The following is a 20,975-nucleotide window of genomic DNA, read 5'->3' as shown; positions in this document are numbered from 1 at the left end:
GTTTATCTTTAATAGCTTCTAATTTTGCTCTTGTGCTTAAGACTTTCTTTACTTTTAGTTTTGGAATTTTACTTTTTATTGGGATGTATTATTTGATAATAAATTCTAGTCATTTTATGGATTACTAATTTTTTTTGTATGTTTTATTTTCACCTCAGGTATAGATTTTTTCCAGCTGTATGGAGGTCTAAGTGAAACGTAATAACCTGTATGAATATTATTAAAGAAATGGAACCACAATTTTCCCCAGTTTTTTGACTGCCCTGTATATGCCCAAAGGACATAAAATCAGCATACTACATTGACACAGCCACATTAATGTTTATAGCAGCACAATTCATAATAGCTAAGCTATAAAACCAACCATTCAATAATGAATGGGTCCATTCAATGATGACAGGATAAAAAATGTTGCTTATGTACACAATAAACTAAGAATCTGCCATAAAGAAAAATGACTTTATGATATTTGCCAGGAAATGGATGAATCTGTAGATTTTATGCTAAGTAAAACAAACCATTTCTTTAAAACCAAATATTGAAAGTTATTGCTGATATGTGAAATCTAAAGCTTATAAAGTGTGGAAGGGTAAGAAAAGAAGATCAGTAGATTGCACAATGGTAAACAAAAATAAATAAGTAAATAAGTAAATAAATAAATAAAAGGGACAAGGATAGAAATATAAAAGATATATATCTGTAAGTGAATCCTACCATCATAGCCACCAACAAGAACAGGATTTTAATTAGAATAATATATATCCCATGCTTGCATAATATCATAAAAATTAATTAACTGTCAGGTAGAACTAGAAAGAACCAATAAAATTAAAAAAATTATATTTGTTTGAAGAGCTATATGTATATACTATTATAAATATCATACAATATAAACAATGATCAAAGTTTGTATATATATATATTTAAAATAATTTTGTATGTTAAAAAATGTTAAAATTATAAAACGAAAATTCAAACAGGATTGTTGTTGCTATTTTTTATATTAATAACATACATAAAAACCATAAAATGTTTGAACTTGAATAAACTATTAATTATTTCAGTAAGTAGTCTGCCTACCTTTTTGCATTTCAAAATTTCTCTTATCCCATTGATATTGGAATTACTAGACATCTCAATACACATTCAGAATAGCCAGCTCTATTAGAGAAATAACAAATAAGATTCTACACATTAGTAAATCTCTGATTAGTGGTTGTACAATTAAACTTTGAGGATTCCCTTTCTTAATTACCATGATTTTCTCATCTGAAAAATATGTATAATTTAGATCAAGATATAAAAAATTACAAAATATATATTTTTTGTGATAATGCCTGAGTTTTATATTGTGTTTCATAAATGTGGAGTATGTATACTTTTTTTAAACTTAAATCACTTTTTTTCTCATTGTGTTCCAAAACACTACCTACATTTTATTCTACTAACTCTAATTTCAACTGTATTTACATTACAGACTGTGCAAATATTCCTGAGGTCAATGTGTTATTTATTTACCTATTCTTATTTTAGGAACTGTTAACATTTATGGATATAGCCATTGATTTTACTGAAGAGGAGTGGGAATGCCTTCAGCCTGCTCAGAAAATTTTATATAGAGATGTGATGCTAGAGAACTATAAAAACTTGGCCTTTCTGGGTAAGTTCAACTTCCCTTTAAAATTATTAATTACTAATTATTATGTAATTTACTTCTGTTGCAGATTATCTTCTGGGAACTTCTCTATACAATGAGTTTCAGATTTGTGTTTTAAAGAAAAAGGGCATTTTTAGTACACATATTTCTCTCTCTCTGTCTCTCTCTCTCTCTCTGTATATATATATATAATTTCACTCTTTAATCTATCTCTTTCTTTGTGTGCTACACATCCTTCACTTTAGATAAGTAGTACCTAGTATAATTTAATGATGTAAACTATTGTAGACTACACATAGCAGGGGACACAGTTGAGTCATTCAAATTTCAAGGAGAAAAACAAACTGAAAAATGTTGAAAGAGTAGTTACCCAGCAGAAGAAATTTTCAGAATCTTAGGTTTATTTATTTTAATTGTAATTATTGAACACATACTGCTGTATATTTATCACATTTTCAAATTCCTTTTGTTCTCTGTTTTCTTCTTTAGTAATGTCCCGGTTTATTCACATTAACAATCAAAACTTATCTTTTGTTGTGAGGGCCAGCATGATCTGTTTCAAATCTTCTTGTGAGGAAACCTTTAAAAGAGCAAACAGAAGAGAGAGACACACACACAGGAAAAAGGAAAAAAGAAAAAAAAACTGGCCACCTCTCTTAACAGCTGCACATATAATACCCCAAAATTGCATAGGTTCTGATGTCATGACTACATTCTAACCCAGTGTTTCTTTAACCCCAATTGCTAGATAACCAAGATTAGGTACACTTAACACAAATATAGAGTCCCTTCTTCCTAAGGACATTACCACAGAAACTAGATAGTGCACTTGTAGAGTTGTCTTAATAGCTTCAGGAAGAAAATGCTGGGCATTACAATTGTGGGACTCAGGGTGCCAGTTACAATCACCCCCACTGTTTCCTGTCTATTCCAAGGTCAGAATACTTAATACCTCCCCTCTTTTTTAAGGCCTTTTGAATAAATAATATTACTTATCTCCTTAATGCTGGTGAGGGCAAAAAATAGGGCAGGCATAGAAAACAGCAAGTTCCAACATCAGTAAACATCCACCTATGAATATTTTTGACCCAGATGAAATTGAGTATACATGAAGTTAACCAATCCAACAATTCCAAAATCCATCATCTTGTTGAACCTTATTAATGATATCTTTAAGGTAATCTAAGTCTTTTGAAATAAAATTACTATTATAACTTAAATTGAATGATCACATGGTATTAAACTTCTGATATCCTTGATAATGTAACAATAACAGACAATCAATTGCAGCATGATTGTCAAGTATGGCTTGACAATGTTGTTTTTGTTCTTCATTGAGCATATTTGCATCCATGGATGCATGACTAATACTGTTTATAATAGCATAGGCGAGTTTCATAGTAGTTTTATAAGCCCATAGAGCTAGTCCAAGTAAACCCACCAAGGAGAATGTCAAAGCATTAAATTCTGCCTTAGAGAGAAGCTTTACTGAATCATCACAGTTTTATTAAGAGGAATAGATCTGTTATGAATAAATTGCACAGGATGGTGACCTATTAAATACTATGTGGATGGTAAGGACACATTATTCTGCTAAGACAACAATGAATACCATGAGAGATTTTTGCAGGTATATAACAATTTTATGCAAGTGAGTCAAGATATTGTAATGGGTTCTAGAAGTCCAGAATCAAACAGGACTGAATTTCCCAGAGCTGGTGTACAAAAACAGCAAAATTGTTAGTAAGACCAAAGCATTTACAGAGTTTTGTGTGAGTTTAGCAATCAAAGCAGCAACAAAGTTATCTAGAGTACATTCTAACCCGATTTTAGCCAACACCTGTTGAGCTGAGGCTGTTAATGGTTTTATATCTCCCCAAGTTACTAGAATTCAAGTATCCTGGGGTCCTCTTTTAATGTTTCTCCTCTTTTGAGGAGAATTATTATTCTCTTGTTTGGATAAACTCTTATCTTCCAGGGTTAAATGAGAGTTAGGAATCAGCTTGTGAAGTCCCTGATGTACATTTATAATTGCTATTTTTCAAGCATGAAGCTAGAGTCCAAACAGGACATGTTGGCATAAGTGTAGAAGTTTATGCTTTTCCCCAAGTGAACAAAAGCATAGGATCTTGTCATGCTGGTCAGGTGGAACCACATATATTACATAATTTTATTGGTAATTGCTGTTTGAGAATAAAATGTCTATTCAATGCAGAATACCAATTTTGAGTATTAACTTTATGTTGAATATTGAGCATATTAACTGTAAATAAAACAATATTTAATGCATATTAATATAAGAGAGGCTAGATCTTTGTTTGTTTCTGTTTTAAAAGGCAAGTATTAGGATACAATTTGATCACTCAACAAAAGCTCGTCCAAAAAAATTATGAGAAATTTCATGATTTAATACTATATCTCATTGATTAAAAATTGTGCAAAAGGGTGAGATGTAAAGGCAGGGGCATTATCCATCTTTAAATAAATAGGGCCTCTAGGAGCAGATCATGCTTATTTTCTTTCCATGTTCTCTCCTGGAACTGACTTGACATTTTCTTTTTCACTTTTAATTCTGTTAGTAATTTTTTTTCTTTTGTTTTGTGTTTTGCAATAATGCATTAGTAATCATATATATTTTGAAGTGAATAGATCACTATACTTCTACTTTATAATTTTTTATATTTTTTATTTTTTTATTTTGATTAGTGATTTAATTTCTGGATCTTTTTTTTTTATTCTGGCATGCTTGGATTTTTTTCATGCTTTATAGCTTTATATATATATATATATATATATATATATATATGGAGAGAGAGAGAGAGAGTCTATGACTATAATATCAACCCTACACAATGCACAGTGTGTGTATATATATCCCACTTCTCTTTATATATCCTATAGATTTTTAATTTTTACAGCATTTTACAAGTTGCTTAGACTTGTCTTAAACTGGGTATTGCTTGATAAACCTCTCTCATATTTGTAGAATTTCAGATTTGCACACTAGGAATGCCCCTCTCATTTTTTGTAAAGAATTATTCACATAAACATTGTGTTCACTGATGTTAATATTTTTCAATTTCAGTCTCTAAACATTTTTAAAATAGTCATTCAGTGTTTTTTGAGTAATTCATGAGTGTCAGTATCCTAATGTTAAATTCTTAATTTTTTTTTCCTTTTTTTTGTCACTTGGATTTAGCCATGCTTCTCTTTTTTTATATTTGCTGTAGTATTTTTTATTTGTTTATTAAAGAAGCCATCAGTAGATTATATAGTCCATTTTCAGGAAAAAAATATAAAAACTTTTAAATAAATAAAAATAGGCAAGAACAGTGCTGCATCCTTGTAATATTTGCTAATTGGGAGGCCATGCAAAAGTACTTCATGTTTGAGAGAAGTCACAGAAGTTTAGAAACAGCATGGCTCAAACAATTTTAAAAAGACGTGTTATAGTTCGTGATATAGAATTTTTGGTGTAATCTCAAGCATTACACATGCAACATTAAAAGTTGGATGACCTAAAGATCCAGAATTGCCAGTACTAAATATGTATCCATGAACAATTAAATAAAAAAAGTGAAGAGATACCTCTGCTTTTGTTTTTAGTGCCAACATTTTTCTCAGTATTAAATCTAGGGACTCGGGCTGGGGATGTGGCTCAAGCAGCAGTGCACTTGCCTGGCATGCGTTCGGCCCAGGTTTGATTCACAGAACCACGTACAAAGATGTTGTGTCCACCAAAAACTAAAAAAATAAATATTAAATAAATAAATAAATAAATAAATAAATAAATCTAGGGACTCAATGTGTGTGCCCATCAATGTAAAATGTTTAAAAATATGTACTTATATACTATTATTATTTAGTTATGAAATATTTTGTCTCTTAAAGTGTTATAAAAAATATATGCAGGACTTTGAATTAAGTGAAAGGTGGCAGGCAGATATTAAGTTGTATGAGCATTTGATTCACATGTGGAAGTCAGAAATTTAGTAAGCAAAATTTTGCTCACCAGGTGCTATGTTTTGTTTAGGGTTGATATTATAGTAAAAGTCTCCATATTTTTATTTTATTGAGCATAATAGGGTCAAGAGTTTATTTTACCACATAGTGAGTGTATTATGTTCTTCAGAAATACTAGTAGAAGGAATACAATATGTTATATGAACAAAATTGATAATTATATGAAATAATGATTTTGTTAATTCATTCTATTTAGTCATCTTACCTTGTATATATATTATAAAATACCATGATATATTTATTAATAAACAAAGTTGTATTTGTCAATAAAGGAAATTCTCATATCACACGAATGTAAAAATATAAAAATCAATTTATTATACTTGATTGCCATGTGTTGAATTCATCCAAACATTATGGCCATAGGCTATGCAAGGTTTTTTTAATCTTTTAAAATGTTTTTATGAAGAATTTTATAGACATATATGTGTATATATTTTAGTAAATTTTTGGTTCATATTTCTTTTTAAGAGTCCATTGCCTCTTTACCCTTGTTGAATATTTATGATATTATCACTCAAAATCTACTAGTTAGTTTCATGTCTCTATGTCATGGTAGACAAAAACCATTTTTGGACACTCTTTGAAAAAGCCAGAAATGTTTGTATATGTTTTACATTTCACTTATTCTACTGACAGTGAAGGTAGCTGGTAGATATTTCCTAAATACACAATACTATATTATAAAGGACAAAAGGCTGTTAATGATACTTTTCTACACTTTATTATATTTCTCTTCTTAATGATGTACTCCTCTTGGATACTGTGGTCTCTACAAGAATTTGGGTAATATTCTCAAGGTAATTTTTTCTTTCCTTTTTTTTGAACTAATATATATTTTTTTGGATTTATGGTGACTTTCGGCTTACTAATCTGCTACACTCCTGATGTACATAGTTTACCTTAATTTAATGTTATGTATGCAAAAAATATTTATCCCAGTCTAATAGGTATTGTTTTTTAATTTTTTTTTAAATTTTAGCCATGACTCCTAATCATATCCAAGAATATTTACCAGAAAAGGGCCTAAAACATATATTTCATGAAGTGATAAGTGCAAAATATAGAAGTTGTGATCTTGACTATTTACTACAAAAGAAAATATGGAAAACTACAAGTGAGAGTGAACAGCAGAAATCATATAAAAAATCAGGCCTTGTTCATCACAAGAGAATCTATATTGGAGAGAAGCCCTACAAATATAAAGAATGTTGCAAAGCTTTTAGTATTAAAAAAGGTCTTATTTTCCACAGAAGAACTCACAATGGAGAGAAGCCCTACAAATGTAAAGATTGTGGCAAAGCTTTTGGTAAAAAATCAAACCTTATTTGTGACAGCAGAACTCACACCGGAGAGAAGGTCTACAAATGTAAAGATTGTGGGAAAGCTTTGGGTCAAAAATCAGACCTTATTTACCACAGAAGAACTCACACTGGAGAAAAGCCCTACAAATGTACAGAATGTGGCAAAGCTTTTGGTCGAAAATCACACCTTATTTGCCACATCAGAACTCACACTGGAGAGAAACCCTACAACTGTATAGAATGTGGCAAAGCTTTCAGTCAAAAATCATACCTTACTTGCCACATCAGAACTCACACTGGAGAGAAGCCTTACAAATGTAAAGGTTGTGGGAAAGCTTTCAGTTTTAAATCACTCCTAATTTGCCACAGAAGAACTCACACTGGAGAGAAGCCCTACAAATGTAAAGATTGTGGCAAAGCTTTTGGTCAAAAATCACACCTTTTTCGCCACGGAAGTACTCACACTGAAGAGAAGCCCAACAAATGTAAAGATTGTGGCAAAAGTTTTGGCCAAAAATCAGAGCTTATTTACCATAGTAGAACTCACACTAGCGAGAAGCCCTACAAATGTAAAGAATGTGACAAAGCTTTTGTTAGAAAATCAAACCTTATTTGCCACAAAAGAATTCACACTGGAGAGAAGCCCTACAAATGTAAAGATTGTGGCAAAGCTTTTGGTCAAAAATCAAACCTTTTTCGCCACGGAAGAACTCACACCGGAGAGAAGCCCTACATATGTAAAGATTGTGACAAAGCATTTGGTCACAAATCACACCTTATTCGCCACAGAAAAACTCACACTGGAGAGAAGCCCTAAAAATGTAAGGATTGTGGCAAAGCTTTTGTTCAAAAATCACACCTTATTTACCACAGCAGAATTCACACTGGAGAGAAGCCCTACAAATGTACAGAATGTGGCAAAGCTTTTGGTTACAAATCATACCTTATTCACCACAGCAGAAATCACAGTGAAGAGAAGCCCTAAAAATATAAAAAATGTGGCAAAGCTTTTGGTCAAAAAAATAGACCTTATTCATCACAGTAGAACTCACTGGAGAGAAGCCCTACAAATGTAAAGAATGTGGCAAAGCTTTTACTCAAAAAACAGGCTTTATTTGCCACTGAAGAACTCACACTAGAGAGAAGCCTTACAAATGTAAAAAATGTGGCAAAGCATTCAGTTAAAAATCACACCTTATTTGCCACAACAGAACTCACACTGGAGAGAAGCCTCACAAATGCAAAGTATGTGACAAAGTTATTGCTCAAATTTTACCCCTTATTTGCCACAGGAGAATTTACACTGGAGAGAAGCCTTACAAATATAAGGAACGTGGCAAAGCTTTTAGCAATACAACAGGCCTTATTCACCACAACAGAACTCACTGGAGAATAGCCCTAAAATTGTGAATAATGTCGAAAAGATTTTAATAAAAAATAAAACTTTATTCACCACAGCAGAAGACATCCTGGTGAATGTGAAATGTGAATAAAGTGATAATACTTTTTAAAAAAGACTAAACCTTGGGGGTGGGGTTTTAGTTCAGTGGTAGAGTGCTAGCCTTGCATGTGTGAGATCCTGAGTTTATCCTCAGCACCACATAAAAATAAATAAGTGAATAAAGGTATTATGTCCAACTACTACTAAAAAAAAAACATTAAAAAAGAAAGACTAAACCTTATTAACAACAGAAATTTTACAGAAAAGAACCCCTACAAGTTGAAACCATGCAGCAAAGCTTTTAATAAGAAATCAATTCTTTTCATCACTAAGATACTAATTCTGGAAAGAAGACATATAAGTGTAGAGAATGTAGAAACATTTTAAATTATATATCATATATTACCAGACATCAGAGAAAACACACTGGAGAGAAGCTCTACACATAAGACCATTGTACCATTACTCTAAGAAAGGGACAACATTTAATCCTCACCACAATAACCATAGCATAGAGAAAGTTTTGATATGTGAAAATTGACAATGTGACAATGCCTCCAAACTTTATTCACCAATACTCAGCACCTGTGGATACATACTGGTTAGAGAAAATACAAATGGAAAAAAAATTTTAGCTACATGTTTCTTAAACACTGCTTATTTTTGGAGAATTCATTGTGCCCAGAAACTCTAAAAGGTTAAATAATATTTCGAAAATGTATTTAAATTTTAAATTCATTGAACATCTGAAAACTCATACTAAAGTTATTATCTATATATTACACCTTCATGTATATAAGTATCAGTACAGAACTCATTTAAGTTTAGAAAACAAGTAGTTGTCTTTAACTTTTGCTTAAATTTATGAAGCATTATCAGGTTATTTTGTAGAAATATTAGTCATAAATATCATACATGCATAGTGAAGAAACCTCATCTTTGAAAAAATATAATTGTTTTTCTAAATCAAAAATTAATATTTTCACTTTTGAATACTGAGAAAAGAAGTGTAATATTTTAAACTTTAATTTTTTTGTATTTCAGTTTAAGTTTAGGTATTTTTATACACTGAGCCACATTCCTAAGCCCTCTCTCCACTTTTTCAAATTTTCTGACTGTCCTGCTACGTTGCGTGAAACCACACTAAATTGCTGAGGCTGAATTTCAACTTCTGAAATTACTCAGCTTCCCAGTTTGCTTGGATTACAAGCATGGGCCATTATGCCAGGTTTACAGTGCGTTTTTAACCTATATTTACCTTATGTATGCATATGTCTTTATAACTGAATATTTGTATATGTGTTAACACTCATGTATTTCATCCTGTTGTTAAATGACAGATATCATAGTGTTCCACTTGATTAAATGTTCTATGTAAGAGTAAAACATACTGTTGAGTGAATAATACTCTAGCATCTGTTTATACTTTTACACATTTTAATCAAACTTAATGTGGAATACAATTTGCATAAGTCAGATCATTATTGTTTTCTGTTTGTATTTATGGTGAAATAAAGAGTTATAAGAAGGATATAGATATAGAAAAATAAGCTCCAGGTTTTCATACCTTGATTTATAAATTTTAAATTTTAACTTTTTAACATCTTATCATTTCCTAGTGATTTAAATAGACTGAATTTCCACAAACTTAAGGGTAGCTCTTACAGGAGTGAAGAGCTTTATCTTTCTTGTGTGCATAATGGCTTCATTCTCATTGTAGACATTTCATTTTTCTGTGAATGAGGTCAATGATCAGTGTTTTCATGTACATTATTAAATTATGATATCCTTGTTATTCTATAGGTAGTGTTATTTCCAGGCAAGAATTGGAGAAATGGATGTGGAGTCAAGGTTGAGTGAGGCCTTATACTTATGACAAAATAATCAATGAACTATGTTTTATATCTCATTTTCTGTGGACCAAGTACTAAGAAGTAAACTGAGAAGGTTGTAGTGAAAATTAAGTTTCTTATCATAAAATGTTGGCTTTTCAGGTACAATAGAGCAAAAACTTCTTATACACGGAATCCATACAAAAATCATATTGAATATCATTCACAATTTTATTAACATTAAATATAATTCATGAAGACCTGAGTTTACAACAACAAATGCCTAAGAACAAGGTCTAGGGACACTGTACACTCTCCAATTTAGACATATTTATACCAATTTAATTATACATGAAACTACACTAAATGAGAAGAAAAATCAATTGAATGAACAAACAACAATATAGAAATAAAAACTTGTAAAGAGTTAAGCAAGAGATCAATAGTGGATGACGTTTGGTTTCCAAATGCTAGGGAACAAATGGACATGTAATCTGTTAAAGGTAATTGAAGAAAGATAAGTTACCCACTTTGAGCTACAACAGCATTTGAAAGAAAAAGAGTCACAAAGTAAGCAAAGCTTATTCACTTCCATTTGTATGCTTTGAAATATTTTCCAAAAGTTTTCTGCATATTTTCTTGCAGTCAAATCGGGAAATAATCCAGAAAGTTAAAAAAGACAAGTATTGCTCCTCTGGTTTTAAAAGCAAGAAAAGACATAGAGAGAGATTTATTGAGCTAGAAAAATTTACTAGTTAGTGTTTTAAAAAAGAATTGAGATTACCAGAGTCTAAGTATAATGTATTTCAGCCATCCCTGGCTGCACAGGGCATTTTTTCTTAACAAAGAATTTGTTCACGTATGTACACTTAAAGAACATTGCTGTTTTTATTCAGTCTTTTTCATTAATAATAATGATGTACCTTTCAACACTTTCCAGCCAGAAAAATACACAATTTCAGAAATCTTCTGTCTCATCCACCATATATTCTGCCATAATATTCACCAGGGCAAGATAATATAAACCTTTTGGCAGTCCCATCAAGGCATTCACTACTATTAATTTTAAGGCCAGACATATACTGCATAGAAAAGTATGATAATGGAACAATATAATTTTACTTAGTAAAAATATTTTTTTCATGAAAAATATATCTCAACTCTTTTGTCTTGGGAGTACATTAGAAGAATATCAGGTAATTATACTGTGTATTATGACCTTAGGCTATGAGCCTTAAAATTACCTTAAGATACAAAATAATATTAATGTTTATTTTTATTTATTTATTTTTAGATTTTTTTATTGTTGGTTGTTCAAAACATTACATTGTTCTTGACATATTTCACACTTTGATTCAAGTGGGTTATGAACTCCCATTTTTACCCCATAGACATATTGCAGAATCACATCAGTTACACTTCCATTTATTTACATATTGCCATACTAGTGTCTGTTGTATTCTGCTGCCTTTCCTATATTTATTTTTAAATATAGTTTTTATATTTCAAATATTCAAATTTCACAGCAATAAATGACATAAAAACATGAGAAAAACAACTGCAGTTTGATGTCTCATCATGACATTTCAATACCTGCTATAGATTACCTGTGGCTTCCACTTTTAATTTAAACAAATAATAATTTTTCCATATAATTTGAGTGAAGTGGAGGACAAAATCTCCTGCATTGCTTTCCTGGGAAAGCCATCATACTTGAAAAAACTGAACCCCAAATCAAAATGTGTTTACTCTACATTCTAATTATATCAGTTCTTAACTCGTCTAGCATAAAACAAATCGACTTTCTTCTGGTTGAATATCTTGAGCTCAAAGATATGGAACCTGGGAACTAAAAGAAGTATGACATAAATAATGAGGTCTTTTTTTGCATAAAGCAAATTGCACTTTTTGTATTTGATTTTTCTTCCTGTAAAGATCTACATTTCTATTCCAAGAATGGTATTATGATTGATTGTGACTTGTGTGATTATAGGAGGCTTAAAATGCAGCTACATGTGTTTGAGTCCTTTCACTGGAAAAAACACTATAGGAGACTCAAAATGGTGCTAGACAAACCTATTTTTTTTTTATAATCTGCCTCTTTATTCATGATTTTCTAATGGTTTTGATCTAGTCAGTTGAGACCATTTCTGATTAATGGGTGTCATCAAGATATAAATTCCCTCTATAAACATCAGCAATGAGAAAATTCTTCCCATTAAAAATAAAAACATTTTCATAGAGTATTTGCTATATTCTAAGGAACCACTCTTGCTTTTGCTTTACTCAACAAAATAAATCTCACATATTTGAGTCCCAAAGTTAATGGCAGTACATTAACCTAATCACCATGAGGAATATAAGAAATACAAGATATCACCCTTGAAATATAAAAACAAATAAGAATCAGAAATGCTAAGCCATTACCATCTAAACTATACCAGAGCTTTTAAAATGTAATCTTAAATGTTCTACTCACTTTCATAGTAAGATGCCTTAGACTCAAAGATATTTAATCCCTCACTAGAGGGTACTCAGTGAATGCATGACATTTCTTATTCTAAAGCTTTTACAGAATTTTTTGATAATACATTGCAAAGTCTAACATGTCTTCATTAAAAATAAGACACAGAGGTTGTTTTATTCTGTTTTATAATGTTATAGAAAAATACCAGAAACAGGCCAAAGTATAATAAGAGATATAAATGCATGAAAAATATTTTCTGAGAGGCTGGGGTTGTGGCTCAGTGGTAAAGTGCTAACCTGTCACATGCAAGAAGCTGGGTTCAATTCTCAGCACCACATAGAAATGAATAAATAAATAAATGTATTGTGTCCAACTACAACTTATAAATAAATAAAAATATTTTTGAGTACATAGTTCTGAAGATTTAAGTGCACTGTACCAGAATCTTCTCAGCTCCTGTGACAGCTCCTTCACCTGCATTACACATGAGGTGCCATTATGGTGAGGGCTCATTTGAGAGGTAGAGACAACATAATGAGACAGGAACTCAAAGAAATTCAGAAAAAAGACTTGCTCTTTTGTAACCCCTGGCTTTAATAAAGACTATGTTGTGTCCCATGAAAGTTACATTAACCCTCTCCAAGAACATCTCCCCCAATGATCTAACAACAATTTACTAGATCTTACCTCTTAAACATTACACTATTTTCCAACTATCTCCCTTTGAAACTAAGTTCAAAACATGAGAATTTGGGGGACATACTCAAATTATATTGAAGTAATATGAGATAGACAATGGTAAAAATGAAACATAGAATGTCATTTCTTAGTAGTTATAAAGATTCTAGATACTTCAATAAAATGCCTTAGGGTATAGAAATTATTTTAGGTTGATATTTTAGTTTAATGACAATAGTGAATTTAATTAAATTACTTTTTGAAGAATGAATGAATTTGAATGTGACAAGACTAATGGGCTAGATATTTTAAAATAAGGGAAATGTCTGTGCAAAAACAAAATGTATGTTTAGTAAACCATGTATACGTATAAAAACAGAATGCTGGGCTTTCTGATTATGTTATATCAAGTCAAAAGTTTACTAGCTAAAATCTGGTGGCCCTCTAAAACAAACCAAATATTCATATAAAAATGCAGTGGACATCAGTCTCAAGAGCTTCCTACTTAAAATATCTGCTTGCAAAGACTACATGATTCATAGTAATTCTCGGGAGTATTATATTTCTTTCAATTTCAATTTTTAGCTTTCTATATAATTACCACACCATCTCATGGCCAGATCAATATTTTCTTGAACTTTTTCATATATTAATCTGTACACTATCTCAGATGTTTGTTTCTAGATTGTCAGGGATCCCTCCTAGTGAATTCTGAGATGTGTGAGGTTGAACAAGGATAGAAATTTGCTTATTAAAAATAAGCCATGTTGTAGTTGGGAAGTAAAAGGAGAAAAGAAACAAAAGTCCTCATCTAAACTTGTTTGTGCTGATACTACACAAGGTTATCCCAATGATGGCTGGTTTGGGATAGGGAAGCAACTTTTCTCATACATTATGACACAAATTTCATCAAATATGGTTGTTACAGACTTTTGGAGAACACCTAAATTTTTCTTAGTAATTTCTACATTGAAAAACTACTGTTACCTTTAATCAAAATTATCCATTGCAATAAATCTGAAATAGTTCTTTAATATTGCAAAACAGAAAATTGATGTCATTATTCACTGAATGCTAATATTTTCCAATAACACCTCACACCACAATATATGTACCTTATATAGTTTAACGCCTATAGGGGTTCTTAACACAATGGATAGATAATTAAAGAGTGAAATGAGACTCAGAAACAACTAATTATAGTAAAAAAAAAAATTATTACCTTATTTCAAATACTAGTGCACCATTTTTCTTTTTTCCCAAAAGTTATTTTTTTAGCCTTTTGTATGATATTTCACTTTATTTAAATAACATTATAAATAGTACTTTTTTTTATGTGTACTCTCTGATGTATCTCAAATATACTTGCATACCCCAAGACCTTAGTAGATTTCTATGCACATTATTCACTAGAGAAGCAGTAGTTACTTCTGAAATCTATATTGCTCTTTTTAAATGAGGTCTTGCAGTTTTTTTAAAAAAATCTGAAATAATTATAATGAATTTATTTCTAATTAGCATATAGTAATTGCCTAATAAATATTTGTGAAAAAGAATGAAGAAATAATAAGAGCATTTATATAATCTGTACAATATGGTACGTGGTATTTCATGATTTTAGCTACAACTTATTTAATATTATAACAATCTTACTATGTAAGATGTGGGTACGATGAACCAATAGTAAATAAAAATTTCATGCTGCATTGTTAGCAATTCACCAAACAATTTTTTTTCAAAAACAGAAACCCTGATGTGTTGTTTTTGTCACCTATTATATTATGAATGAATGAAGCTCAGTAAATGAAAAATTGGAACTACATACTTGCTTGGGGTGCCTATCATTCATTGTTAAAAAAAACCTTTAGCTATATAAAATTTTAATACTGTATGTACCATTGTGATATAATGGAATTTTGATAAAATGTACATTAATAATGCTGAAGTCTTTCATTGAGTCTTATATCAGTTTATGAAATAAACTTACTATATGTGATTTCCTCAATTCTAAGTGTCTTATGTTTTAAGAAACTGTATGGACAATGCAAATTAAAGTTAACATACTAATATCAAGAGCAGAAGCACCACAGGAAAGATGAAAACAAAGAATTGGGAGATTCCACCATTATAGATGTAATTTTCTCAACATTTTTTCAACGTACCTAAACAACTATTGATACCAAAGTTAATGAGCAAACTCTTCTCATGCTGAGTGTGCATTATGCTATTATATAAAATGAAAACAAGCAAATGTGTCAGAGATGCATTTTACAACATTAGTTGAAAATGCAATTGATTTATCAGTATCTCACTGTGTTTTACCCCAGCAAATACCTTCTTAGTGTGCAAGATAAATGGGTAAAAATTTTTAAAAATGAAGTAAAATTTATGTTAAAGAAAAACAACTATTTTTTCATAAGGAAAATGTTAATGTCTTTTTGAAACAACATGTCAATAAATTGTGCCCTATCACTAAAGGAAAGCAACAATTCTGGTAAATTCCTTCATTTTATTCTTTGAATATGCCAAGTATTCTTTGGCAAACTTCCACATATATTGTTTTAATTTCACAGGTTTAAATTATATCTGGTTTTCTCTAAATTGTTACTTATTTAATATAAATTTGTTGAGAAATTATTTCTGCATGTGCTGATAGTGAAATATAGTGAGGGATGTATGTCGTTTAAAGCTCTATATATTGCAATCCCATAATAGTGGGAGGAAATAGTTCTCAATATGTTTCTCCTGTATATTATCAGGAGAAACATATTGAGAACTATGAATTTTTTCCAGATATTTATGTCCCTTAGTCTCTACTTTTCACATAAACTAGGGCTTTTAAATGAAGCTGACTATTAAATATCATAGAAAAAGGCCATCAGAGTAATCAGAAGAAATTTAAAAGAGAAACAATCAAATCATAAACATCTGGTTGAAACAAGAACTGTTGGATCATAGCTTTTGACTTTACTAAATTTTCTCGTATCTTTTTTTTATTGTAACTAAGAGGAAGGTAATTCTATTAAAACCATGACCAGAACAATTTATACCAATTTGTTTTTCTAAAACATGGATAAAATTGACTTGCTAACTCAGGATAGAATCTAATGAGTAAATCTTGTTATGGTAAGAAAAAAAAATATGAAAACTCAACATGAATATTGGCCTTTTCAAGAAAAGAATATTAGGGTTAAAACCAATTTGGCATCAGACACTAGAAAGGCAATATGTCAATCAATGGAAGGGTAACTGATGTGATACAGCAATCTGTATACTGGGTAAAGTTGGGAGTTCATAACCCGCTTGAATCAAACTGTGAAATATGATGTATTAAGAACTGTGTAAGGTTTTGAACGACCAACAATAAAAAAAAATAAATTAATTAAAAAAAACAATTTGGTAAGATAGTATTGAATATTTTATATCAAAGAAAAGGCAAAAATATTTAAAATAATTTTGATTATTAGATGCATGTGAATCCTGAGGTTATTCTGTATTTATCATCTATAATCCATCATTAAGGATAAATACTTGGGTTTTATTCTTGCTTTCTTGAAGCTAATCATGGTTTTTTATTTTAGGATATTTTCTTTGTTTTAAGCATAGCTACTTTAGAAAATCTGGAGATATATTTAGCATATTTAAATTTTATTTTCTCGATTATAGTATTCAATCAAAATGGAACATTTCCAGACCTAATTTTCTTTTCAATATATACATGTAGGAAAATAAATAAAATATGAAAAATAATATGTCTGTTTTTCAGACACCAAAAACAGGCATAGCAGATGAGTGAAACCTTAAGCAATAAGTGCAGACTGGTTAGGCGAACTATAACTTTATTTTAAAAATGGTTCTGAATAAGTACAATTTGACAAAATGCTGTTAAAACTTATGGGTAATGGGGAAATAAAAATAATCAAAGTATACCACTGTAAGAAATACTTGAGTTCTGGCACCCGAGAGCAGACTATGGGGGAAACTTCATGTAATGATAGGAAAGAATCCCCCAATTTCCCTTCACCCTCTCACCCACTTAACCTCACCAGAAACCACCAAGGTGCCCAGAATAAAAGGTTTCAAGTTCAATAATCACACTCTTTCCATCTACAAAAAGCAGTTACAATTCCACTGAACAAAGAAGATAATGTGCAAAGTTAAGGGGATCTTAGACATCATATAAAAAATTAGGTTAAAGATAATTCTGTTTCTCTCTCTCTCTCTCTCTCTCTCTCTCTCTGTGTGTGTGTGTGTGTGTGTGTGTGTGTGTGTGTGTGTGTGTGTTGTTTTGTTCCAAGGGTGTGCCTATTCTTTGGTCACCTCAACTCAGCAAAGAAACTGTTATGTTGATGAAGTGTTAGTGAGTGACCCTCATTAAAAACAGACAAATGTTAAAACATTTTTTAAAAGCCTAATTACCCCCAAAAATGTTGCCACTTTCTCCCTCTACATTTTGCTTTTTAAAGTATCTTTTTAAAAACAAATATTAATTTTTTTAGGTGGACACAATATGCTTATTTTTTTTTACATGGTGCTGAGAATCGAACCCAGTGCTTCATGTATGCTAGGCAAGCACGATACTACTTGAGCCATATCCCCAGCCCTAAAGTATCACTATTGGTCTATGACCATGGTATTCACTGTATCCAAATATAAAAGTCTATTGTATATTTGAAGATAAAAATCAGATGATTCAATTTGAAAACAGATGATCCAATTCTCTACATTTTAGTATTCACTTTCCATACACATATTAGCAGGCCAAATATAGTTATAAAAAAGAAAGATATTCTAGAGGGTCAAAACCTAGGCTTGTGTGATAGGTACGATTAGAAAACTATCTAGGCCAGGTGTGGTGTAACATATTTCTAAACCCAGTGACTCAGGAGGCAAAGGCATGATAATCACAAAATTGAGACCAGCCTCAGCAACTTAGTAAGATTCTGTCTCAAAATAAAAAAAATCAGGGATGCAGATGTAGAATTCCCTGGGTTCAATCTCCAGTACCATGAGAGGTGGGTAGGGCAAACAAACAAAAACTAAAAAAGACTTACAGATTTAAAAAGTTATTCCAATATAACATAACCAGGATATTAAAAAGAATAAAAGATTACTTTCTTGCCTCAGAGTTTAAATGAAAATCATAATCTTAGTACAATAATGTTGAAAGAGCCCAAACATGTAAATGAGAACAGCTATAAGGTGGGTATGAGGATCCAGTTACTACCTCTCCTTCATGCCCTACATAAGAAATGCTAAGTCTTTCTCTTCCCAGAGGAAAAAGAGGAAACTTGAGAATATTAGACCTCTCTCTTTTTATGTATACATAACATACACTGAAATGTGACTCTCAAGGCTAAAGCCTGAGAACAAGATGTTAAGACAAAGAGATGTCAGCATTTGAATGTGTGCCTAATATACCATAGATATACTAAATCTAGATGCACTAGTTAGAAGACTCCCTTTTTCCATTCTTTCCTTCTTTCCATCTTTGTCATTTAATCACTGCTTCTTCAACTTTAATTCTCCTGTGCCATGTAACCTAACATGTTCACAATTTCCAAATATTACGCACTTGATGTTTTTTTTATTGTTGGTCTTTCAAAACATTACATAGTTCTTAATACATCATATTTCACAGTTTGATTCAAGTGGGTTATGAACTCCCAACTTTACCCCGTACACAGATTGCTGTATCACATCAGTTACCCTTCCATTGATTGACATATTGCCTTTCTAGTATCTGATGTATTCTGCTGTCTGTCCTATTCTCTACTATCCCCCCTCCTCTCCCCTCCCCTCCCCTTTTCTCTCTCTACTCCTTCTACTGTAAATCATTTCTTCCATTTATATTATCTTGTCTTACCCCTCCTTTCCTCTTATATATCATTTTGTATAACCTTGAGGATCACCTTCCATTTCCATGCGATTTCCCTTCTCACTCCCTTTCCCTCCCACCTCTCATCCCTGTTTAATGTAAATCTTCTTCTCAAGCTCTTCGTCCCTACCCTGTCCTTGTTTACTCCCCTTATATCAAAGGGGTCATTTGGTATTTGTTTTTTAAAGATTGACTAGCTTCCCTTAGCATAATCTGCTCTAATGCCATCCATTTCCCTCCAAATTCTATGATTTTGTCATTTTTTAATGCAGAGTAATACTCCATTGTGTATAAATGCCACATTTTTTTATCCATTCATCTATTGAAGGGCATCTAGGCTGATTCCATAATCTTGCTATAGTGAATTGTGCTGCTATGAACATGGATGTAGCAGTGTCCCTGTAGCATGCTCTTATTAGGTCTTTAGGAAATAGACTGAGAAGGGGAATAGCTGGGTCAAATGGTGGTTCCATTCCAAGCTTTCCAAGAAATCTCCATACTGCTTTCCAAATTGGCTGCACCAATTTGCAGTCCCACCAGCAATGAACAAGAGTGCCCTTTTCCCCGCATCCTCTCCAGCACTTATTGTTGTTTGACTTCCTAATGGCTGCCAATCTTACTGGAGTGAGATGGTATCTTAGGGTAGTTTTGATTTGCATTTCTCTGACTGCTAGCGATAGTGAGCATTTTTTTATGTACTTATTGATTGATTGTATGTCCTCCTCTGAGAAGAGAATCATGAAATTCATATGGAATAATAAAAGACCCAGAATAGCAAAAACAATTCTAAGCAGGAAGTGTGAATCAGGCGGTATAGCGATACCAGACTTCAAACTATACTACAGAGCAATAGTAACAAAAACAGCATGGTACTGGTACCAAAACAGGTGGGTGGACCAATGGTACAGAATAGAGGATACAGTAACCAATCCACAAAACTACAACTATCTTATATTTGATAAAGGGGCTAAAAGCATGCAATGGAGGAAGGATAGCATCTTCAACAAATGATGCTGGGAAAACTGGAAATCCATTTGCATCAAAATGAATCTGAATCCCTATCTCTCACCATGCACAAAAGTTAACTCAAAATGGATCAAGGAGCTTAATATTAAATCAGAGACACGGCATCTGATAGAAGAAAAAGTTGGTTATGATCTACATACTGTGGGATCGGGCCCCAAATTCCTCAATAGGACACCCATAGCGCAAGAGTTAACAACTAGAATCAACAAATTGGACTTATTCAAACTAAAAAGTTTTTTCTCAGCAAAAGAAACAATAAGAGAGATAAACAGGGAGCCTACATCCTGGGAACAAATCTTTAATCCACACACTTCAGATAGAGCCCTAATAACCAGAATATACAAAGAACTAAAAAAATTAGACAATAAGATAACAAATAACGCACTTGATGTTTTGGCAAACCATTTCACTGTTTACTTGCTCTCTGAACAACAGAGCAACCCTTACAGCTGCCGAGTTCTCTTCTTTTGTTCAGTTCTACAACTCCCTATATACTCCAAAAAAGTATATTTACAAAATATATCCAAAATCAACACTGTGACTCCAAGATAAGAGCATGCCTGATGCAATGGAAGTCCCTGAGCTGGTCCTATTGCCTTACATGTTTTAAAGGTTTGTAAAAAGTTTTAAATTTTATTAACATGCCAAATTTAACCTAGATATCTTTCC

The 20,975-nt window shown here is 31.6% G+C and overlaps 1 protein-coding gene across 1 annotated transcript in view; it reads left to right on the top strand.

Annotated features, from left to right (window-relative positions):
* LOC144376206 (uncharacterized) overlaps positions 1-15,398 on the top strand; it is a 61,106-nt gene extending 45,708 nt beyond the window's left edge. Inside the window, exons 3-4 of the mRNA XM_078043074.1 lie at positions 1,534-1,660; positions 6,663-15,398. Coding sequence (XP_077899200.1) covers positions 1,534-1,660; positions 6,663-7,801 — 1,266 coding nt within the window. The 3' untranslated portion in view covers positions 7,802-15,398. The remainder of the gene's footprint in view (positions 1-1,533; positions 1,661-6,662) is intronic.
* Positions 15,399-20,975: the final 5,577 nt, after the last annotated feature.

This window comes from Ictidomys tridecemlineatus, chromosome 3 (assembly GCF_052094955.1).
Source record: "Ictidomys tridecemlineatus isolate mIctTri1 chromosome 3, mIctTri1.hap1, whole genome shotgun sequence".
NCBI classification, from domain to species: domain Eukaryota; kingdom Metazoa; phylum Chordata; class Mammalia; order Rodentia; family Sciuridae; genus Ictidomys; species Ictidomys tridecemlineatus.
Note: the sequence above shows the minus strand (reverse complement) of the source record. Positions and strands in the feature narration are given on the sequence as shown.